This window comes from Sorghum bicolor, chromosome 5, assembly GCF_000003195.3.
Source record: "Sorghum bicolor cultivar BTx623 chromosome 5, Sorghum_bicolor_NCBIv3, whole genome shotgun sequence".
Lineage (NCBI taxonomy): Eukaryota > Viridiplantae > Streptophyta > Magnoliopsida > Poales > Poaceae > Sorghum > Sorghum bicolor.
The window spans coordinates 60,261,484-60,286,182 of record NC_012874.2 but is presented as its reverse complement, the minus strand read 5'-3'; the positions used below and the strand labels follow the sequence as shown (position 1 = coordinate 60,286,182).

General features: G+C 45.0%; 1 protein-coding gene across 1 annotated transcript; it reads left to right on the top strand.

The window, feature by feature from the left end:
* On the top strand, positions 3,762-4,343 carry LOC110435373. Its single transcript, XM_021460870.1, has 2 exons — positions 3,762-3,918; positions 4,090-4,343. The coding sequence occupies exons 1-2, from the start codon at positions 3,804-3,806 to the stop codon at positions 4,302-4,304; spliced, it is 330 nt and encodes a 109-aa protein (XP_021316545.1). The 5' UTR covers positions 3,762-3,803; the 3' UTR covers positions 4,305-4,343.

The window sequence follows — 24,699 nt, the reverse complement described above, 5'->3', positions numbered from 1 at the left end:
TGATCTAGCCACATAATAAATATGATAAGCACCTCAATTAGATACTCTAGAAAGTCATTAGCATGGTATTAGAACGAACTACAAGAATATTCCCTAAGTTATTCTCAACTATATAGTCTAGCATATCATAGTTAGTGCAAGCATACTTAGCAATCAATGCGAGACAAGACTACGCCCATGCATAGTGATATTAGCAAGGAATATGAGAAACGTAGCAATCACTCCCCAGTAATAATGTTGCTCTGCCAGCCCAATACACGAGAGGGGGACTATATAAGAATCAATGAAGCTGTCACTATCACGAACCACCCCACGATCTGGCATATTGGGTACAATCGCAGATAAATACGGTATAAGCACCACGCCTACACAATATCTATCATTTACCCATGGATCCGATGGATAAACGCTATACGATCCTAAGCATGTATATAGATCCAATCTAACTAAGCCAAGTACATAACTATGATAAACTAAGAACAATATAATCTTGAATATAAGCAAGTAGAGCAAAGTCATAAGCAATATATTGAAGTAGAACAAAGTCATATTCATAATATTGAAGAACAAAGATAATTAGAAAGCAATTAGAAGCACAATTAGAGAATTACCAAGAATCCTCCTGACAGATCCGGAAACCAATCGAAGATTGACTCCTTCTAGTTCTAATCCTATGTAGCTATGCTAATCTAGATATCTAATTGATGTGTTGGCTCTAATCTTGATCAGAGGCTTCTTCTCCCTTGATGGAACAATGAATTAGGGTTGAGAGGCTCTCTCCTCCAGGGGCCAGGGGGTCTGGTTTTATAGTCCCTTCAAGTGAATATGGGCCGTTGGATCAAACCGACATAGATTGTATGGTTTAGATTTATCCTTTAGGTCGGTGGAGATCTCCCGCAAAGCAGAGTCCTGATTGGACTCAGGGGCAGGGCGGGCGCCCTGACCAACTGGGCGGGCGCCCAGGGTCAGGCCCCGTTTCGCCTCCGCTTCGGTCTCGTGGCTTCTGGAGTCTTCTAGATGTAAGATAATTGCGCAGCACGTTAATATCTTTACGTAATCCCGACGTGTGGGCCTTTCTTTCGTATTTCCTGATAACCCCCTGCAGAAATAGACAAACACCAAAACTCGTGGAATTCTGTCAGATAAAACCCTAAGTCTGGATGTTGATTTCATTTGGATCCTTTTCTTTGTTTATTTGATAATTAAATTTGATACTTAAGGACCGTCAACAATTCCCTGGTGGTGCCGATCGTTTCCCGAGTGCTGGGCCATGATCGTGGACAAATGGTTGTCACAAGACTATGTTGACATGCATGAGAAGCAGCGGGAACAACGTCTGATGAGGCAAGGTCCGACTCACCATCAAGGCAGCCGCAGCCTCCCTGCATACAAACAAGCATATGTAAGTGATTTTTTCATTTCTTTTGAGACTCAATTATGCTAGATTTCTCACCATCTTCCCGCCTTTCTTGTAGGAGGCTGCGCACCCAGGCGAGGAGGTCTCAGAGTTCTCTGCGTGGGCTATGTCCCACATGGGCAGGGCGTCGTCCTCTGTCTCCTTCGATCCAGCTGCCCCCCCAGAGGTGTACTCCGACCCGAACGTGTACACTAAAGTTCAAGAGTACACGTCAGCGGTAAGGGAGATCCATGGGGAAGATTACAATGTGCGCACTGAGCCCATTGATGCAGAGGCAATCATGAGGCTCGGAGGAGGCAAGAAGCACGGGCGACTGTGGATTGCAGATGGTGCCATTGACTCCTTCACTGTTCGAAACCTCGACGCTATCCGAGCACGGAGCACGAGCTCTAGCCAGGCTATACGCCCACGCCCTTCTCCAGCACTGCGGCAGGTTGAAGCACTCCAGGTAATGGATCTCTTACTCATCGTATGTTCATATTTACACACCAAAATTACAAGCTGATTACTGAAATATTGGAGTGAAATATTGTAGGCTGAGCTGCAAGAAACAAAAAGGCAAAGCCAAGAGCAGACCACGGCACTAACCGCACAGCTAGAGGCACATAAGGCCGCGTTCGAGGGAGCGCAGAAGCAGATGGCGGAGATGATGGTGATCATGCAAAGCCTTGGGCAAGCATCGGGTGTACCTGTGCTGTTTTCAGCTCCTCCTCCTACTCCTACAGCTACTCCTGTAAGTATAAAAGTCCGCTTTTCACTTGTCTTTGCATGTATGTTGGCCTTCGTGCCGTTGTGGATGTCGGCGTTCGTGCCGTTGTGGATGTCGGCCTTCGTGCCGTTGTTTTTGCAGGTTTTGTAAACCTCCCTGTTTAGGGGAGGTGCTGCCAAAATTTTTAATATATTTTCCCATATTACTCAAACATGCAATCTCTGCTTCTTTGTGCAGCCTCCGTCCGCGGGTTCGAATCATCCTGCAAATGCGTCACCAGATGATCAGGCCTTTCCTTCACCATCGTCTCATAGGCTACCTTGATGAGGACTCGTGGTAGGTGATGTGGTTGGACTTTAGCGTGATTTGTGGTTTATAGTTGTGACTTGTGTTTGGATTTGATGAACTTGTTGTAATAAACATGTGAATGATGATGAACATGCTGAGACTTGTAATATGGTTGTGATATTATGATTTGTGGTTCATAATTATGGTTGTGATATATTGTGAGAAATGGGATTATGCGTGATATACATATGTGATGGTTGATATATATATATATATAATGTTTATGTCGATGGAATGTAAAAAACAAATTAAAAATAAAATTTTCTATCTCTTTGCCGAGGGCCTTGACCATAGCCCTCGGCAAAGATTGGGTCTTTGCCGAGGGCCTTCGCCATAGCCCTCGGCAAAGAAATTTGCAGAAAAATTCCTGCGTACAATCTTTGCCGAGGGCCTCCTTGTAGCCCTCGGCAAAGAATTTTTTGAAAAAAATTCTGCTCAATTTCTTTGCCGAGGGCCGGTGGTAGAGGCCCTCGGCAAAGACTCCATCCCGAGAAACGGCGCCGTGACTGTCGCTTTTCTTTGCCGAGGGCCATGTAGGCCCTCGGCAAAGGCTTTGCCGAGTGCCCGACAAACGGCCCTCGGCAAAGGCCATCTTTGCCGTCTAAAAATTCTCCGAGAGCCCTTTGCCGAGGGCCGCCCTCGGCAAAGCCTTTGCCGAGGGCTTTTGGGCCTAGCCCTCGGCAAAGAGGCCGCGTCCAGTAGTGATTTGTGATTAATTGTATTTTCACATGTTGACTAATTATTTTGTGACATACATTAGGTTTCATAAAAGGGACAGAAAATTTTCAATATACGTTGCGTAGAATGTCCACACATTTTTAATGACTTTATGGGAAAACATCACAAGGTACATGTGGTGATGGTTTAGATGTGATGACACATTGACATCCTTAACACTATTTTTTGGGTCTAAATATATACTTAATGAAAAAAAGTGGGTCCAGCCTGACATTTTTTCCTTGTATTGTGACTGCTCAATCGACAGCAGCTGGGGGACTGCTCCAGATACATGTATTTAATAGCATCTAAGAAGATGTTCGAGCGCTCATGTAATTAATATAGTAGCTACCATAAATGTAAGGCAACACATTTTTGTAAGGGATTAGATTGGATACTCAAGTATATTTATTGTAGTATAATAAGATAGTTTGAGATATCAAAACACTAGTGCAAGATATCTAGTAGATCACATAAATCTTACTAAGATACATATGTTAAATGAGGATGGTTGTTCTTCCCTATAAATACCAATACAGTAGATGCATAATTCAAACATTAGAAATCTTCTCCTTGTCACAGAAAGAGGAGAGTAGCAAGATTCTCTTCTTCATGGCACTACTCAAGATCTATACGACAAGGATTGTGTACCTGTGGGCTGCATTGTTCTTGGTTCTTGGGATCATGTTTGTTACGTCACCCTCCTGCCGAGCTGCTAGCCTCTCAGGTAAAACATACTTTTATGTATACTTCATTTCTTATGATATCGAAACATTAGTTAGTGTTAGTGCTCCAATAAATTTAAAGAAATTAATGTGTTAGATATGTAGGCTCCTAGTGCTGCAAGAGGAAGTCTCTGATACTGTCTTGTTTGATGTTATTTATGTTGGATATGTAGGCTTCAATTGCTGCCAGGAAAATAAACTGCCACTGCCACGAGCAGAGATAGATTGCAGGCAGTACCCAATTTGCAGACCTTATGGGTGCTGGCTTGCTTGTCGAGGATGGGGCTACACTGGTGTTGGTTCCCACTGCAAAAGCAAGAAAAACCCGATGAAGGACGAATGCTGCTGCAACAAAGATCCAAGACATGGGGCTACACCAATAGTGTAGGCTCTGTAAGATGTGACTTTTGTGGTACAAAGAACATGCCATGCCAAAAAAATAAAAGGTGTTCTTAGCCTAAACATTTGTGTTGACACTTTGATGTGCCCAACAAGGAGCATGTACCCACCATGCACCTTCGTTAACTCATGTCAGCGTCCAAAATGATAGAATATCTCTCAACCATCTCAGATGGAAAACGAACACAAGATTTTCTAGGTTCCAGCTACCAGTGAGGGTAACAACCCTACACCTTTCTTTGCTGGACCCTAGCTTCTCCTTTTATAGGTGGGGGAAGGAGGAGAACACCAGAGAGGCATATGGTAAATTTACTATGCTGTTCTGCTGTCGGATTAGGGTGAAAATGAATGGGATTGGAAATGAACTCAGGATTCGAGACATTGCAAAAATGAACTAAGGCCCTGTTTAGTTCGATCCAAAATCTAAAAACTTTTCAAGATTCCCCGTTACATCGAATTTTGTGGCACATACATAAAGCGTTACATATAGATAAAAAATAACTAATTGCATAGTTTGCTTATAATTTGCAAAATAAACTTTTTGAGCCTAGTTAGTCCATAATTAGATAATAATTTTGTCTGTTCCTTGATGAGTATGACTAAGACCTCTCTCGATTTTGACATGTCTGTCCTCGTTGAGAATAGTACTGGTATATGTAGACAGCTTGGAAGCTTGTACTGATATTATTGTGATTATATATATATATATATATATATATATAGAATGGATTGGATGACAAACTACTTAAGATTTCAGTCCACAGATTGATTAGACCATCGCCTAGTCCAGATCCTAATATTATAAGCTTTATTCCTAATATAATTAAAACTCCATCAACTTAAGGGCCAATTTGGAACGCATGGATTTCACAGGAATTATGCAGAAATTTCATAGGAATGAGTTCGGGAACAGGGAAAAATTACCGTGTTCCAAACAGGCCTTAGTGATGGAACTATTTATTTATTAGAAAAGGATTAGAATTTCAAAGACTTAAAATAATACATTGATTATTTTTTATTTTTCTGTATTTATAAGAAAAAACAAAAGACAAAAAAGAAGAAACAAAAAAGTCACAACTAAACGTGAGAAAGCGAAAGGGAAAAAAAGATAAAAAATGAACTCGACAATGCACTCGGTAGATAACGTTTTCATTGAAGAAAAAATGGATGCGGGGACTTTGCGAGACAAAGGACACAGATGGGAACATGTCCACAGGTAAGATGATAATCAGACGTGGGACTTCACAAGCGGGTTCCGAGACAGAATCAGTGATTAGGCTGGATGAAAAAATTAGTGGCAGAAATTTTGGCTCTTTACTATTACACATAGATACACAAATGGTGAACCAATGACTTGTTGGACTATAAGAGGTCGTCACAGGCAGGGCATTTGGAGAATTATTTTCTAACCAGAAGCAATGGCGATAGTAGGATCCAACAATGGCGAATCAATAAATAGGTGGATCTAACGGTTAAAGAACATTATCCGGTCATCTTAAAACCCGATAGTGATATGAAAATATCACTTCTAGCTCGTGGCACGACTGTAACACCCAAAAATTTTATTTCTTTTAAATAGATGAATTGAATTTAAATGAATTATTTTGTGAGCATTTTCAATATAGGAAAATAAATAAAATTGGGGAAATTAAAATTTAAAATAAGTTTAGAATAATAATTTTTGTTGCATTCATGCTGGAGCATTTCTTTTGTGATGATTGGTAGGAAAACAAAATGTTTTATTTGTTTTCTTTTTCCTGCTCAAAATTTCAATTGGAAATTTGGTATAAAAAATATATAAAAGGAAACTGGAATTTTCCCCCTCCTCTTTTCCCCTTTCAGCCTTCTGGCCCGGCTACCCCGCGCCCCCTCCCCCTTTCTCTTGGGCCAGGCCCAGCTGGCCGGCTCCCCCTTCCCTCTCTCTCCCCGCTGACAGGCCGGGCCCGCCTGTCAGCTCCCTCTTCCCCCCAACCGTCTGCCCCGCTTCGCTCTCTCCCACGAACTGCCGAGCCGCGCCCCCCGCTTCCCCACGACCTCCCTCCTCTTCCCCGCATATCAGCAAGTAGTGGAGAGCCCGCGCGCCCGAGCACCTTCCCCTCCCCATTTCCCCCCCTCTCCTCGCCTCCGTTTCCACTGCTGGTGCGCTCAGAGAAATCGTCGAAGCCGTCGTGAACTGCTGCGCGGTGTCCCCGCGAATTTGGTCCGTCCCCGTCCCCTTCTTCCTCCCCGGTGAGCTCGCCAGCGCCCCCGCTCTCTCCCGCACTTCTCCCTTCGCGTTTTGATGCGTTATAGCGCTGTAACCGCGTGCTCCGGCGGGTCGGCAATGGCGCCGCCGCGGACCGTGGTGCGCGAGCCCCTCCCCGGCCACGCAAGGGTTGGAATCAAGCTCCCCTCGCCCTCCTCTACCTCCCTGTGCTGTCGAATTTGAAAACCGAGCCCCGTAGCCCTGTCGCGGCCAACTCCGGCGAGTTTTGGCTTGCCGGCCATGGCGCGCCGCCGCCCTTGCACTGTTCCAGCCGCCGGCCTCCTCCTTCCCCTTTCCCCCTTCTAATCCTGGCCGTCCGTTCGCGATCCAGTGGCCCAGGATGCTCCATACCCCTTCGTGGGTGAATTTTGCTAAAGAAACCCTATACTTCTCCCTAATCAACCCGCAGTCCTCGGCTAGGAGAAATTCTAGAATTTCTGAATTTATTTAAATCCGATTAAATCATGTTTTATTTACAAGATTGCCACTACATTGTTTTGGCCATAAAATATTCGTTTTAGCTCTGATTTGACCCGTTCGAATTGCGTTGGATTCGTAATTAAATTCTCTATATGTTAGTACTATTGTTTCTGTAGTTTGCAACTTTTTATTTTAGGATTAGGTTTAATTAATTAAATGCCTATAGGAAATCGCCGAAAATTCGTAACTTGATCGTTTTAGCTCTGATTTTCGTGATCTTCGTATCTGTGTGTTCGTAGCGAAACGTAGGTTCTGTTTTTAAATATTTTATTTCATTTTTGATCTGTTGGTGTACTGTTCTAACTAAAGGATTGTTTTGCTTGTATGATTGAACTTGGAATGCGTGTTGTTGTGTGGTACCGATCGAGCGTAGACGGTGACGTGTCCGTGGGTGATCCGTTTTACTCCGAGGAGCAGCAGGACCAGCAGCAGCTTCCCTTCACCGAAGGCAAGTATAACATGGGTTTCCCTTGTACACCTATTCACTTAATTAATTACGCATCTGCATGTGTCTAATTTTGATAACCCTAAGGACATCCTAGCCACCTGACTATATATTTATGACATCTATGGGTAGAATGCATGTGGGTAGCGTTGCTAGTGCTTTAAGTAATTGAGACCTTACTATCACTCTGACTTTAATTAATATGATGGCAAATGAATGGGAAAAGGGCTAAGGTGCAACCGTGATGGTTATATGGCTCTAACTTTAGCTCAGTAGTAGGATCTCATCTAGCTTGTTAGAGGTTACCCGAAAGGGCGCAAGAGGGGCTTTCCACTTTGGGTATAGAACTGCTTTTGTTCCTATGTGTATAGCCGTGATGGAAATGTGCGATAGGAAAGAGGGTTCCTCTATATCTGCCTGCTGAGGAAACCTCACGGCCCTAACTGGTTAGGCGTGGCCTATGGAAGGCTTCATAGTGTTCCTTGCCCGCTCACCTTGGCAGTGTAAGTGGGTCTTGCAAACCCCGGGCATATGGGTAACACGACTTACAGGAAAAGTGCACACCTCTGCGCAGAGTTTGATCAAACTGGTATACTAGCCGTGCTCTCGGACTTGAGCGGCCTTGGACCCTTACGGAATAGTTGGGTGTGGATGGTTATGGGGAAATAACATGAAAATCTGACGCATTGATCGTGATGATTAATGTGGTTTAACCGTGATGGTGAAGGAACCAATTGCTATCATCCCCAGAATAATTCGAAGGCCTCGGAGGCAGCTCCAGCACCTCTGCATAATGTGCCAACGCAGAAGTAGGAGGCTTTGGTGAAAGAGGCCCTGGATCTGGCATGCTCGCAGCTTATAAATGAGATTAGCCTTAAGGTCATGGTGGAAAAAGATGACGGAGAGATGGGGAAAAAATTTTCTCCTCCGACAACAGAAGAACTGGCAGATTATAATGGGCTTGTTGATTCTCATAACAAAACTCACCTTTCTTCTATTTTTGTGTCATCTCTGGAGACGCCGACAGACCACGCTGAGTTGGGGGGTTCTTCAGCGCCTACCGCCCCTCTTCTTGGCACGGACTCACTGTCCTTGGGTGCACCACTTCTGGATTATTCCAGCCCGGCAAGATGTGGAATGGACAAAGCGCTCTCTACCCCAACAAACGAAGCAGCAGCTGGGGGGGAGCTGCCCGTGGCCTCTCTAGCCGACGGGGATGGCAGTGGCCATGAAGCCTCCCCTGGCCATCCACCGCTGAAGGACAGGACCGACGCCGTTGACGAGCTGGGTGGCGAGAGCCCCCTAGGCAGCAGCTCCCATGCCGTAGTTGGTATGCCTGCTCTCCCAGCCGTTCCACCGACTGGGGAGCACGCTGCACCGACCCCGCCTGAGGAGCCCCCAGCCTCCCCACCGACCGGGGAGCACGCAGCGCCTACCTCGCCTCAGCCGACTCCGCGCCCTGCTGAGGTGTGGGATGGCCCTGCGCCTGCAGAAGGGAGAAGGGGTGCTTCATCATCTACCCCCTCGCCTTCTACTTCACCGACCTCTGGGGACACTGCCATCGATGAGCTGGGGGGGGCGTGATCCTGTTCAGTGCCCCCTCGCCCACTGCTCCAAGTGGCACCATGGCCACAACACCGTCTGATGGGGAGGTGGGTGCTTCGATCGCCATCCTCCCCCCTGCCGCCGAGACGACAGAGGGCAAAGCTTCCCCACCCGTGGACCCGACGCCTGCAGCAACCATGCCAAAGGGGGCCGTCAAGGAGGGGGATGCGCCCTCTTCCCCCTTGCTAGTTGCTTCGCAACAGGAGGACGGCACGCCGCTCGCTGCTTCCTCATCTCCTTCGCTGCCTGCTACGCTGGAGGAGGGGGGGATGTCGGACATGGCCCCCCTAACGCCCGCGACCTGCTCACCGACGGCTGCTGCTGCGTCGCTACCCAGGTCCCCTCCATCTCCTTCGCAGCTGGCCAAGGCTTCACCGACAGTGGGGGTTTTCAAACCCCCAGCGGCTGCTCCTCCTATTAAAGAGTTGCAACGGAGCTCCAGGATTGCGGCGATGGCTGACGTCCATACCCTACAGAAGTCCGAACGACTGACGGCAAAGAAGAACCTTGAATTCATAGGTAATCTTCAGGATGATTTGCACAAGGTTGAACGGATGGCAGCGAAAAAGAACTTCAAATTTCCAGGTAACTCTTTCGCTAGCTTTCCAGATCCTAAAGTTATTTCAAACCTTGGTAGGATAGGCATCAACCTAGATACCTCAGACGTTCTGTGTTTTAAAAACTTAGAGGTAGATTGGTTGGTTTTATGTGCTAATGAAAAAAATGCTCTATCAAATCTAGACTCTCCAATTTTGAGAGTGATGATGAGCGAGAAAGCCAAATTGATGCAATTCTCAGCCACGCCTGTGGTAATTTAAATGGGAATTTGCTGGAGGACGAGAGTGATCAATTAATCGATCTCTCTCCACTCCCAAGGAAGAAAAATACAATAATGCCAAAAATACTTTGAAAGGCAAACTTCCTAAAAAACTAAAAACCCCTTCCAAAATTATCATAAAATGAAGGGTGTCTTCTGGAATAGCAGAGGTCTGGGAGACTTGGCTAAGCATAGGTATTTGGCTGAACTAGTTAAGGAAGAGCAGATTAATTTTATTGCGCTTTCCGAAACAGGGCGGGACTCATTCCCAGATCATGTTCTTAAAAATCTTTGTGGAGGACATGATTTCCTTTGGCACACTATGGCACCCCACGGTAGGTCGGGGGGTTATCTTGCTAGGTGTGGACATGAATGTCTTTGACATTGGAGCTATTGTGGAGGGAGACTACTATGTAAAATTCACCCTTAGAGTCAAATCAAATGACTTTAAGTTTGTGCTATATTCGGTCTATGGACCAGCACAACTCCAGCATAAGCGTGATTTCCTAGTTGAAATGGCTAACACGTGCTCTAAAGAATCCCTACCATATATCATAGGAGGGGATTTTAATATTATGCGATGCCCTGAAGATAAAAGTACTGGGGACTTTGACCCTAAATGGCCAGATCTTTTTAATGCTATTATTGAATCTCTAGATCTTAAGGAGATTACTATGACTGGCCGCCAATACACATGGACTGGCCCAGGGGATAATCCAACTTTTGAAAAGTTGGATAGAGTCCTAGTTACCACAGAAATGGAGATCATGTTTCCATTAACCACAGTAGAACCAAGGGATGGTAATATTTCAGACCATACCCACCAGGCCCACAATAGTCCTTTCAAATTTGAGAGAGGATGGTTGATAAGAGATGGATTTTATGATATGGTTGCAAATATTTGGCAATCTCCATGCTCTGGGTCAACTCCCCTTGAACGATGGCAGTTTAAAATTCGTAGACTCCGCCAATATCTAAGGGGATGGGCAAAACACACAGCAGGGTCATATCAAAAAGAAAAAAAAGACTCTGTTAGCTCTTTTAGAGATAATTGATAAGAAAGCTGAGATCTCTCCTTTATGTGATCAAGAGATCAATCTGAAGCATTATCTAAAAGAGCGTTTGGTTAACCTTCTGAGAGAGGAGGAACTGAAATGGTACCAGAGAGCCAAAGTTAAAACCCTATTGGAAGGGGATGCTAACACTCGGTTCTTTCATTTAGTGGCCAACGGGAAACATCGCAAGCAGCATATCTATAAACTTGAGAATGATCAAGGTGCTGTGATAGGAGATTATAATCTCATAAGACATATTACGACTTACTATAAAGAACTCTTTGGACAGCCGAAGAGTGTAGAGCTTTCCCTTAGGGAAGACCAAATCCTAGATATTCCACAGGTATCTCCGGAGGAAAATGACATCCTCATTAGCCCTTTCACTGAATCTGAAGTGAGGGATGCGGTCTTCCAAATGGAGCATAATAAAACTCCAGGACTAGATGGTTTTCCAGTGGAATTCTATCAGGTGTTTTGGGAAGTGATAAAGGATGATCTCCTTCCCTTATTCACTGAGCTGCATAGGGAGACTCTTGACCTATATAGTCTGAATTTTGGTATTATTACCTTAATCCCAAAAGTTAATAATGCCATAAAAATTCAGCAATACAGGCCAATTTGTGTTCTTAATGTGAGCTTTAAAATTTTTACTAAAGTGGGCACAAATAGGCTTAATATGGTAGCCAAAACTGTAGTGAGACCAACACAAACTGCCTTTATGCCAGGCAGGAATATAATGGAGGGGGTCGTCATCTTACACGAAACCATCCATGAGCTTCACACTAAAATGAGAGATGGTGTCATTTTCAAAATTGATTTTGAAGAGGCATACGACAAAGTGAAGTGGTCTTTTTTACAACAAACGCTACGTATGAAAGGTTTCTCTCCCAAATGGTGTCGATGGGTAGAAACTATGGTCACAGGTGGGAGTGTGTGAATCAAAGTCAATGATGACATAGGGCCCTACTTCCAGCCAAACGTGAACTCAGACAGGGAGATCCAATGTCACCAATCTTATTGAACATCGTCGTAGATATGCTAGCTCTCCTTATTAACAGAGCAAAAGCCGACGGTCAGATAAGAGGTGTTATACCCCACCTTATAGATGATGGTCTGTCCATATTACAGTATGCAGATGACACCATTATCTTTATTGACCACAACCTCGAACAAGCATAGAATTTGAAACTGTTGCTTTGTGCTTTTGAACAGCTATCAGGGCTGAAGATCAATTTCCACAAGAGCGAAGTCTTCTGCTATGGAGCTGCTAAAGAGATGGAATCCTTTTATAATAGTCTCTTTGGATGCAATACTGGTGAATATCCCTTCCGATATCTTGGGATCCCTATGCATCATAGACAACTCCTTAATTCTGAATGGAGAAAAGTAGAAGATCGTTTCAAACAGAAACTCTCTTGCTGGAAAGCGAAGTACCTGTCTTATGGGGGAAGACTAGTACTGCTTAATTCAGTCCTAAGTAGCCTGTCGATGTTCATGATGTCCTTCTTTGAGATTCCCAAGGGAGTCTTAAAGAACCTAGATCATTATAGATCAAGGTTCTTTTGGCAAGGATCTTCTGACAAACATAAATATCGCCTTGCCAAATGGGACATCCTGTGCCGCCCTAAGGATCAAGGAGGATTAGGTATCCTAAATTTACAATTGCAAAACAAGTGCCTCCTAGCCAAATGGCTAGTTAATCTATTGAATACAGAAGGTATATGGCAAACGCTTTTAAGGAATAAATACCTAAACTCCAAAAGCCTATCCCAGGCGACAGCTAAGCCCAATGACTCCCATTTTTGGAGAGGCCTCATGCGTATCAAAGATGAGGTGTTGGCAAAATGTTCTTTTCATATTAATGATGGAACCGCAACTAGGTTTTGGGAAGATACATGGGTAGGGGCTAAGTCTCTGAAAGCTAGTTATCCATCTTTATACAACATAGTGAGAGATCCTCACGCCACAGTCTCAAAAGTGATGAGTACGAACCCTCTGAACATATCTTTTAGGAGAGCCTTGGTGGATAATAAACTTACAAATTGGCTTAGTCTAGTGGCAAAGATATCCCATGTCGAATTGGTGGATGGTTCAGATTATTTCAGATGGAGTTTAACCAGATCTGGGTTATTCTCTGTCCGTTCCTTGTATCTCAATCTTATAGATACACATACACCCTTTCGGCATAGGAAGATATGGAAGATAAAGGTACCTCTAAAAATTAAAATTTTTCTCTGGTTCCTGCAAAGGGGTGTCGTCCTAACCAAAGACAACCTTGCTAGGAAAAATTGGAAAGGGAGTCAGAAGTGCATTTGCTGTAATGGGAATGAAACTATTCAACATTTATTCCTAGACTGTCCCTTCACCAAAATGATTTGGAGGCTTATCTTCTTTGCTACTAGTTTGACCCAACCTAGATCAATCAGCCACATGTTTGGTACTTGGCTATCTAATCAAAATAAAAAGATTAGAAATCTGATTTGGGTGGGGGTGGCTGCTTTGCTTTGGGCTATCTGGAGATGCCGCAATGATTATGTTTTTAATAAAATGAAAACTAACTCTATTATGCAGGTAATTTTTAGGGGAGCGTACTGGTTACGCTTTTGGGCTCAGCTGCAGCTTGTTGAGACAGCCAAGGACGTGCTCTCCAAGATAAGCAAGAAATTAGAAGTAATTGCTTTAGAGATATCCAATAAAGGATGGAAACATTTATATTGTTTAAACTAGCGTCCTAGTCCATGTATAGGACTTTGGCTCTCTTTGTTTTTCTCATATCAAACTCTGTAATACTGGGCTGTGTACATCCTCGGATATAGAGGCCGGATGGTATATCCTTTATCTAAAAAAATCATGTACTCATTTGGGCTAATCGGGAACTTAAGCATATTTCATGATAAAATAGGATTAAAACATTGACCAATTAAAATGCTAACTCCAGTAGCCAGTGTCTGACCTTTTTGAGCCGCATAAAATCCTATGTTATGCTTGCGGAGTACGAGATGTACTCACGCTTGTCTCTTTATTTCTTTTTGGACAAAAATCCCGGATGGGTAACAAATGAAAGCTATTATGAAGAATTCCCTGAGGACTTCTAGGTTGGCGATCCACCAGTCGGTCGTCCCTGTGATTGGAGCTACCAAGCTTAGAGTTATGTGTTTTATTTCCGTTTGTCGCAGACATTGATATATTTGTGTTGTAATAATGTTATGTAAGACACTTGTGATGATACATTTGTAATTTGTCGACTTGTGTGCGCGACTATTCCTGGGGAGCACATGAGATTATTGTACTCAAATTTATCCTTAAATTTGGGTGTGACAAATTGGTATCAAAGTAAGGCTGACTGTAGGACACAAACCTAGGTAGAAACAGTCGATTTTAGGGTTTTTATTTTTGCTTTATTTATTTCACTGCTTACTTTGCTTTCTTGTTATTTTATTAAAATTTTATATATTCTTACCCACTGTTCTATTTATGTAAACATATTGATTCTAATTCTTAAAATAAAATTTATAGATACCTCGTCGCAGCGCAGCCGCGTACCGTGCCCTCTTCACCGCCGACCGTGCTTCGCTAGTTGCACCAGCACTAGCACCAGTACCTGCACCTACCTGAGCCCGAGGTCATCGCCTCTGGTGGCGGCGAGGAGGAGGAGCCTAAGGACACGGGGTCTCCTACGCCTACACCTTCAGCGCCTACTCCGGTGGCAGTACCGATTCCGCAGGCCGCCGCTCCAGCACCACCTGCGCCTGCTCCACCTGCGCCTGCACCACCTGCGCCTGCACCCCACGCGTCGATGGGTTCAGCACCGACGCCTCAGCACCCACAGGTTGTTCCGGAGATGGGATGGACCTCCAGGAACAAGTTCATGGTGGCTGACGAGGACACTCACTACCACACTCTGCTCACGGGTGTGTTGGCGAGCTACTACCCGGAGTTTGCTGCCACCGTCCGCTACCTTTGCTCGGAGCACAAGCACCCGTTGGAGAACACCTACTGGAAGGCCGAGGTGATCATCACAGCTCGGAACAACGTCGACAACTCGGATGAGATGGAGTCCATCCATGAGAGCAGGGTTAGGCGTGCTTCCGCCTATGAGAGCATGGAGGATGCAGCCCAACCTGCGTACTTTCACTACCACGTCCGCCGTTTTGAGGCCATGCAGGAGGATAGGTACCGGTTCCTTCCCCGCAACGACCCAGATGGCAGGACATGGCATGTCGTGGCACCTCCTGCCGGTGACCCTACCCTGGATACGACTGTGAGACACGTTGAGATGAATGTGGCACTGAGGCAGGAGCTGCGTGTTGCACAGCAAGCGGGGAAGCGCCTCCAGCGCCAGGTGGATGAGCTGCGTGGTCAGCTTGGACAGCCACCCATCAACAAGAAGAAGCCCACAAGTTCGTTCTGCAGGATAGAGCTCCCTAGATTTCCCAATACCTTCTAGTTAGACGTTAGCACGAGTATTTCAGTAATGTGTGGCATGTGAACTTTAGTGTGTTGCTGTTTGTGATGATGAACAATTATGATTTGGAGTTTTGTTTGATTGTGGAAACATGTGGGCCTGTCCGCATGTTTCTAAACCTTAATCTTAGAAGTAAATGTTGCTTAATGTGAGGTTGGGTTACTTATTCTCTGTCTCAGTCGTGCTGTTTCTGGAGCAGTCTGTGATGTTTATTCTGTATCTCATAATTGGTTCAGTCAAAAATTACGAAATTTTTATGGTGAAAACTAGACTGGTATATTTTTTATTTCCAACTGGAATCACCTCATTATCTGTTCGGGTCTATGAGATATGTCTGATTTAATCTGCTGTACCTGCGCAGACTGAGAACCAGAGCAGAACCTGATAAACCACAATTTTGATTATTTTACGGTTGGAACCAGTAAATGTGGTCTAAATAAAGTTTGTAGAGAATTTCTTAACCTTTCCAACGATGTATATCATGTTCCTATTGGACCTCTAGATTCTGAGATAACCATGGATTACTGACCTGCTGAGTTTGAAACTTGTCCAGAAAACTGCTAGTCTTGTTTTTATTCATTATAAGCGATGAATAATTATTTTGGAAGATCACTAAAAGCCGTGAATCTTTGTTGGAAGCAGATGGACGCCGAAGGAGCAGTCGCTGGTCGTGGACGTGGCCGTGGCCGTGGTCGTGGCCGTGGACGTGGTGTACCTGAGAATCCACCACCACTGCCGCCGCCGATGACTATTGAGCAGCTCATGGGTATGCAAGCTAATCTGATGCAAGCCATGATGAACCGTATGGACAATGAACCAGTAGCAGCACCACCGCCGGTTCAAGTCCATGACAAGCGTGGGGAGTTCTTGAAGGGACGTCCCCTGGTGTTCACCCATGCCTCTGATCCACTGGAGGCAGACGACTGGTTAAAAGCAGTCGAAAAGCAGTTGAACATAGCCCAATGCAGCGACCTGGAGAAAGTGTTGTACGCATCAGGCCAACTGCAAGGACCTGCACAGGAGTGGTGGGAGTCCTATCAATATGGATGCCCGAACAATGCTCCGCCAGTCACCTGGAAGGAGTTTACTGAAGGGTTCAGGTCCCATCATATTCCAAAGGGCCTGATAGAATTGAAAGCAGAAGAGTTCCGGTCTCTCAAGCAGGGATCGATGTCAGTCAGTGAGTATCGTGACAAGTTTGCTCAACTGTCACGATATGCTCCATATGAGGTGGCCAGGGACTCTGACAAGCAGCGTCTCTTCCTGAAGGGTTTGTATGATGGACTGCAGCTGCAGCTGATGAGCAACACCTACCCTTGTTTTCAAGAATTAGTGAACCGCGCTATTGTCATCGACAACAAGCGCAAGGAGATGGATGCAAAGAAGAGAAAGCTCCAGGGGCAGCCGTCGGGCAGCAACACTCGCCCACGTGCGTACCCTCAGTACGGATTCCCTCAGCGCAGTCAAGGACCGCCAAATCAGTGGAACCGTGGTCAGTTTCCTCAGCGTCCTCCGTACCACCATCAGTACAACCACCAGAACCAACAACGTCCCCAGCAGCAGTATGGCAACCAGAATTAGCAACGCCCCCAGCAACAGGTCAGCAACCAAGCACCACGCCAAGGAGTGCCCAACAATGCTCCTGGCAAGAGTGCAGCACCCAGCGGCAACCCCAATGCCTGTTACCGCTGCAGAGAGGTGGGACACTATGCCTACCAGTGCCCCAAGAAGCAGAATCCACCAGCCCAGCAAAACCAGAACAGCAATCAGAGGCCTGCTCGACCTCCGTTCTCTGGGAAAGTAAATCGTGTGTCCACTGACACAACTCAGGAAGCACCTGAGGTTATGATGGGTACGTTCAACATCAACTCCATCCCCGCTACCGTACTGTTTGATTCTGGTGCTTCACATTCATTTATCTCCCAAGCATTTGTTAGAGTGCATAGCATCCGACTTTGTGCTCTGAAAAATTCTATGCTAGTAAATTCACCGGGTGGCACCATGCCAGCTAATTACTGGAGCCCCTCCACTAGTATATCTCTAAGGGGGTAGATTTCAAGGTGAAACCTATTGTGTTAAGAACCATGCGAATTGACCTTATACTTGGAATGGATTGGATGAAGCAGCATGGGGCAGTAATTCAGTGTTAGGAGAGGTCTGTGGTTGTGACATCACCAGGTGGGGACAGAATAAGTGTGGATGTGGCAGTACAACCTTAGCCGACTACTACAGTTAATCAGTTGAGTGGTGGTAATCAAGAAGACCGGGTGGTGGATGAGTTCCTAGATGTGTTCCCGGACGAGTTGCCAGGTATGCCACCGGACCGAGACATTGAATTTCTTATTGAGCTTTTACCTGGAACTGCACCCATAGCGAAAAGACCATATAGAATGGGGGTAAATGAATTAGAGGAACTTAAGAAACAGCTTAAGGAATTGCAAGAAAAAGGGTTTATTCGTCCTAGTTCTTCACCATGGGGTGCACCGGCAATCTTTGTTGATAAGAAAGATGGCACTAGGAGGATGTGTGTGGATTATTGGTCATTAAATGAAGTCACTATTAAAAACAAGTACCCACTGCCTAGAATAGATGACTTATTTGACCAACTGAAAGGAGCATGTGTGTTCTCCAAAATTGACCTCCGATCTGGCTACCACCAGTTGAAAATCTGTGCAACTGACATACCTAAGACGACTTTTACCACAAGGTATGGCTTGTATGAGTATACAATCATGTCATTTGGGCTGACCAATGCACCTGCATACTTCATGTATATGATGAACAAGGTGTTCATGGAGTACTTGGATAAGTTCGTGGTAGTATTCATTGATGATATACTAATCTTCTCCAAAACAAAAGAAGAACATGCTGAACATTTGAGACTGGTCTTGCAAAAGCTTAGAGAGAATAAATTGTATGCCAAGAAAAGCAAGTGTGAGTTTTGGTTGGATGAGGTCTCATTTTTGGGACATGTGGTCTCTAACGGTGGAATAGCCGTAGACCCCAGTAAAGTGCAGGATGTGCTAAATTGGAAGCCTCCAACCAATGCTAGTGAGATCCGTAGCTTTCTGGGATTAGCTGGGTATTATAGAAGATTTATTGAAGGCTTCTCTAAGTTAGCAAAGCCCATGACAGCCCTACTAGAGAAGAGTGCCAAATTTATTTTGTGAGATAAGTGCCAAGAGAATTTTGAGGAGCTAAAGAAAAGGTTGACCACAGCTCTAGTGTTGACCTTCCCAGATTTGAGTAAAACCTTCTCTATTTATTGCGATGCATCTCGCCTAGGCCTTGGATGTGTGCTTATGCAGGAAGGAAGAGTAGTGGCCTATGCATCCAGGCAGTTGAGAAAACATGAGCTGAACTATCCTACTCATGATTTGGAGCTAGCTGCCGTGGTTCATGCTCTAAAGATTTGGAGGCATTATTTAATTGGGCACAAGTGTGATATTTATACGGATTACAAAAGTTTGAAGTATATTTTCACACAGTCGGATCTGAACCTAAGGCAACGCCGCTGGCTAGAATTAATAAAGGATTATAACCTGGAAGTGCATTACCATCCCGGGAAGGCAAACTTTGTTGCCGATGCACTTAGTCGAAAGAGTTATGCCAATGGGATGCAATTGACCTTCATTCCCACAGAGTTGCTAGCTGAAATAGAGCATCTCAAATTGGGTTTAGTGAACAACACTGTTGAATTGGAGTTAGAGCCCACCCTAGAGCAAGAAATCCGCAATGGTCAGTTGGAGGATGAGAAATTAAAAGAAATTTTAGAGAATGTAGTGCTTGGAAAAGCACCAGGTTTCAGGTTGGATGAAAATGGTACACTATGGTTTGGGAAGAGGATATGTGTGCCTGAAGTAAAATCCATCCAAGATGCAATCCTACGTGAAGCACATGACTCTGCATATTCAATTCACCCCGGAAGCACCAAGATGTATCTAGATCTTAAAGAAAAATATTGGTGGTATGGATTAAAGAAAGATGTGGCTGAGTATTTAGCCATATGTGACACTTGTCAGAGGGTGAAAGCTGAGCACCAAAGACCTGCAGGGTTGTTGCAGCCAATGCAAGTGCGTGAATGGAAATGGGAAGAAGTAGGTATGGATTTCATCACAGGATTGCCCCGCACTCAGCGTGGGTATGATTCAATTTGGGTAATAGTGGATTGACTCACTAAAGTTGCTCACTTTTTGCCCGTTAAGACCAACTATGATGGTGCAAACTTGGCAAAATTATATATGGATAGAATCGTGAGTCTGCACGAAGTTCCGAAGAAGATCGTGTCTGATCGGGGTACACAGTTCACATCACAGTTTTGGCATAAAGTACATGAATCATTGGGAACAAAGTTGAACTTTAGTTCCGCGTATCATCCCCAAAACGATGGGCAGACTGAAAGAGTAAATCAGATTCTAGAAGACATGTTGAGAGCATGTGCGTTACAGTATGGTACCAGTTGGGACACTAGTTTGCCATATGCTGAATTTTCATATAATAATAGTTACCAGAAAAGTCTCGATATGGCACCGTTTGGAGCATTGTATGGGCGGAAATGTAGAACACCTTTGTTTTGGAATCAAACTGGTGAGAGTCAAGTATTTGGACCAGATGTTCTTAGAGATGCTGAGGAACAAGTACGGAAAATATGGGACAACTTGAGAGTAGCCCAGTCTCGACAAAAGAGTTATGCTGATACTAGAAGAGATTTGGCATTCGAGATAGGCGACTATGTGTACTTGAAGGTGTCACCTATGAGAAGTGTCAGGAGGTTTAATATGAAGGGTAAATTGGCACCAAGGTACGTTGGACCGTTCAGAATTCTTAGGAGATGTGGAGAAGTGGCCTATCAGTTAGAGTTGCCTGTGGGTATGTCAGGTATTCACGATGTGTTCCATGTGTCGCAACTGAAGAAATGTTTGCGAGTGCCTGAGGAACAAATTCCATTGGAAGAACTCACAGTTGAAGGAGATCTAACTTATGAGGAATATCCAATCAAGATCTTAGAAACCGCAGAAAGAGTTACCCGAACTCGGATTATAAAGATGTGCAAAGTGCAGTGGCACCGATATAAAGAAGAAGAAGCCACTTGGGAAAGAGAAGACGAGCTGAGACAATCTTATCCGTATCTCTTTGAGTAAGCACCGTCTCAATCTCGAGGACGAGATTATTTTTAAGGGGGGTAGAATTGTAACACCCAAAAATTTATTTCTTTTAAATAGATGAATTGAATTTAAATGAATTATTTTGTGAGCATTTTCAATATAGGAAAATAAATAAATTTGGGGAAATTAAAATTTAAAATAAGTTTAGAATAATAATTTTTGTTGCATTCATGCTGGAGCATTTCTTTTGTGATGATTGGTTGGAAAACAAAATGTTTTATTTGTTTTCTTTTTCCTGCTCAAAATTTCAATTGGAAATTTGGTATAAAAAATATATAAAAGGAAACTGGAAGTTTCCCCCTCCTATTTTCCCCTTTCGGCCTTCTGGGCCCGGCTACCCCGCGCCCCCTCCCCCTTTCTCTTGGGCCAGGCCCAGCTGGCCGGCTCCCCCTTCCCTCTCTCTCTCCCCGCTGACAGGCCGGGTGTGGCAGAACCTCCTAAGTGTTTGGGCCCACCGACACCTGTCATTGTCCCAAGGACCTCTGACGGTGACGCCGGGGATCCTCCCACTCCAGAAGTCCGATGAACACCTCAGGACGCTCATCCCACCGCTACCTGTGGAGTATTAAGCAAACTCGTCCTGACCACTAGCGATGGTCACTTAACGAGAACTTCTTCTCTCCCTTACAGGATAGCAAGTGGCCACCTTAACACCAGGATCACTCGTTGCGAAGACGTTGCAGTATCACAGACGATATACGATCAAAATAAAATTTTAGAGTAAAACAGCGGAAGTATTACATAACTTAATTTACAAATGGAGTTCTTCCAAATAGTAAAGTGTTATTACAAGCCTGGTCCAGCGGAGCAACTTAAACTTTAGAACATAGATTTCAAATTTACAGACCCTGCCCATGGGTCACGCTCACTCTTCCTCGTCGTCAACCTCGACGACGGTCACACAACAGGGTCTGAAACAAGTCGGGTCTTGAGCTTCACCTGCAACAGGGGTTATAAAACCCTGAGTACAGGAGTACTCAACAAGACTTACCCGGTAGGAAAAGAGGAGAAATTAGGGAATGCAGGCTTAGGGTAGACAAGGAGTGGCTGAGCAAGGAGCCAAAGTGTTTTGCTGAAAAGCTTACTAATAGTGCATCCTTACTTTCAAGTTTTACCAGCGAATTCCTCTCCTTGAGAGGCTGAGAAGTTCGAGGACAGTCTATCTAGTTGCCTCTCACAGACAAGTCTGTGAGCTCCTAGTCCTTATTCAATGTATTATCTATCCAACGGCCATAGCTTCATGTCACTCTGAGTCCGGGAATTGGGATCCGAACCTCATGAGACAATTTCCCCTTTCTCATTTTATCACTTAGTTGCATAATTATCTACGATGAGGGTCGAAGGAATTGAGTCTCCCAATCGGGGAGCAACGACGATTCGAATCGCTTAGCAATCCAGCTGGAGTTCCTAACCACCCGACATATGTAGAACCAAATCTTGCATATGTCAACCCAAATCAAGCTCTCCCCAAATTTGACCAGGTTCGCGGCACCCGAGAGCACAGTACTCCACCATCCTACAGCCGATCTAGATGTTTCCCGGTCATCTCAGATCCGTAAGGTGGGTACACACTACTCTCGCCATCGCTCCACGCGTAGTGCGCGAGTAGCTGTTCGCGTCGAGGGATTACAAAATTGGTCTTACCGAGGGCAAGTGGCTAGTACTATAAAGTCTCAACCAGCAGGCCATCAACGGAACGGTCCTTAACCGACACAGTTGGAGACACTACTTTAAGACTCCATTCTTAAAGCAAGTCCACCGACCGGTCTCAAATTGAAATTTCATAGATCATAAGTGTATTCCACAACAACCCTTCAAACTTTGTTTGAAAACCTATCTAGTAGCAGGGCTAAGCATCTCTACGCAATTTTCAAAATAAACGGTGCAAAGGACAAGATAACAAAAATCAAGGTAGTGAATGCAGCAAGTAGGTTAACCCAATTCTCAACTACCTAATGCAGCATTTTCAATTCATAAGTGACAAAAGATTTAAAACATTCAAGGAGGGGTTAATGCATCCGGGGCTTGCCTTGGTTGCAGGGCAGAGAGGGACCCTCGGAGACTTCCCAAGTCTCGGATCCGACTTCCTCGAACGGAGCACCGACCTCGGGGTTCGGTTCAACGGTCGCTCCTTCGGTCACGGGCACTATACGCAAAAAGGATGAATGCTCATGATATGCGTATGACAAATATGCAAGAAGGACTAAGTCGAGTACAACTTGCCTTCTTGGTGCAACATAGACTAAACAGTAATTAAAGTTGCTTATCAACTCAGTGTCTTTACCCAAGAGGTTGCATCTGTAAACTAAGACTCCTCTTAATTCATAATTATCCCAAATTAATTACTTATTAATCCTATTTACCTTAATTAATTCTTAATTAATTATTAATGACAGTAATTAAGCATTAGTGCCAAACAATAACCAAATGCCAAAGGTCGTTAGGGTTAATGACCTTAGGTCACCACACAATTTCAAAATCACTCAACCCCAATTAGGAGGATTTAACTAATTATCATCTAATTATTTTAGAATTATTATTTAAGTACTAAATAGGGGTTTAATAATATTTTATTCAAACATTATCCCAATGCCACCAAATTTTGTGTGGAGCCAGGGAATAATCCTCAGAGACATTCCCCAAATTTTGGTGATTTTTGGACATATCAATAAATTATTAAAATTCCTAGAAGTTTTATTCCTTAAATAAAAGAGGTAATTTTTATACACTTGCAAACTATTAGAAAACAGAACCTAATATTTTTCCTATGTTCTATTCATTTTATGGAAGCTATACAAAAATTTCCATGATTTTTGAATTAATCTACAATTTTCTACACCAAATCAAACTTAAAGCAAAAACTGCACAAAAAGAAAAAGAAAAACTGCTGCGCAGCGAGCAGCCGGGAAATCGGCCTGCAGGCCGGCCCGCTCCCGCTCGGCCCACACGGGCGCTGCGCGCGCCTCCTCCTTCCTCAGGCGGTCGCTGACGGGCGGGTCCCGCTCGTCAGGCTCCCCCTCCTCTCCTCTCTGCGAGACGCTGACAGGAAGACCCCACTTGTCAGCTTCGTCTCTACCGCGCACGGCGGCTCGGCCACGGTTCTGGCCGCCGCTAGCGTGGTTCCCGGCCCGCGCGCGTGTGCGCATCGGCTTCGCCTCGCCTTTGCGACTCTGTCGACATCCTCTACTCTCGTTCTACCCTTTCCCTTCCACCTCGGCCACGCAAGAGGCGGGCGGCCATGGCGGTCACCCGTAGACCGGCCACTAGAGCTCGGTAGAGCGCAAACGGACGAGCTAGAGAGCTTCCACGCAGGTTAGAGAGGGTGGTGCTCATGTTGCAAGGCTCGCGGGAGTAGCCAAGGTCGCTGGCGACGGAGGCGGTGTCGTCGGGCGGGTGCTCTAGCCTTGGCGATGTCGTTCCGGTGGACCTGTTCACGCCCAGGGAGAAGGAGCGAGCGCATGAGCAACTGGAGCACAGAAAGAACTTGAAACGGCCGCTAGAGAGGCGTTGTACCGACGGGAACACCGTGGCCACGGGAAGAGCTCCACGGCGGCGGTTCCGGCCGGAGTTGGAGAAGACAGAGGGGCTCCGGCGATTGAGTGGATTAGGGAGTGAGCTCGGGGGTGCGAAGGGTCGAGATGGCGGACTAGAGGGGGGGTGAATAGTCCTTTCTAAAATTTACTACGCCGGCTAACCGAAACAAATGCGGAATTAAAACTATCGGTCTAGCCAAGACTACACCCCTCTATCTAAGTTCTCTAGCACCTTGAAAAGATCCTAAACAAGCAAGCAAGGTGCCACCTTAGCAAGAGCTCACCTAAACAATTCTAGGAGCAAGGTCACACAAACCTATGCAACTAGTACTTTGCAAACCGGGGGAGCTCCTACACAAACTAGTGAGGCAAAGCGCACAAAGCCTAAGCTCACTAGCAAGCTCAATAACAAGGCAACTAATGCCAAATTAGAGAGCACAACTTACTTAGCTACACAAACTAAGCAATGTGACTAACAAGGTTACACAAACCAAATTAGTCACGCAAGGGAACTACTTCTAGCTACACAAGCAAGAAGGTAACTAGCAAGCTACACAAGCTAACTAAATACAAG

What these genes read in the sequence shown, in the direction of transcription:
- LOC110435373 (XM_021460870.1), top strand. Translation starts at nt 3,804, where the DNA reads ATGGCACTACTCAAGATCTATACGACAAGGATTGTGTACCTGTGGGCT. An exon ending in CCGAGCTGCTAGCCTCTCAG is followed by an intron (nt 3,919 to 4,089) that starts GTAAAACATACT and finishes TTGGATATGTAG; the next exon opens with GCTTCAATTGCTGCCAGGAA.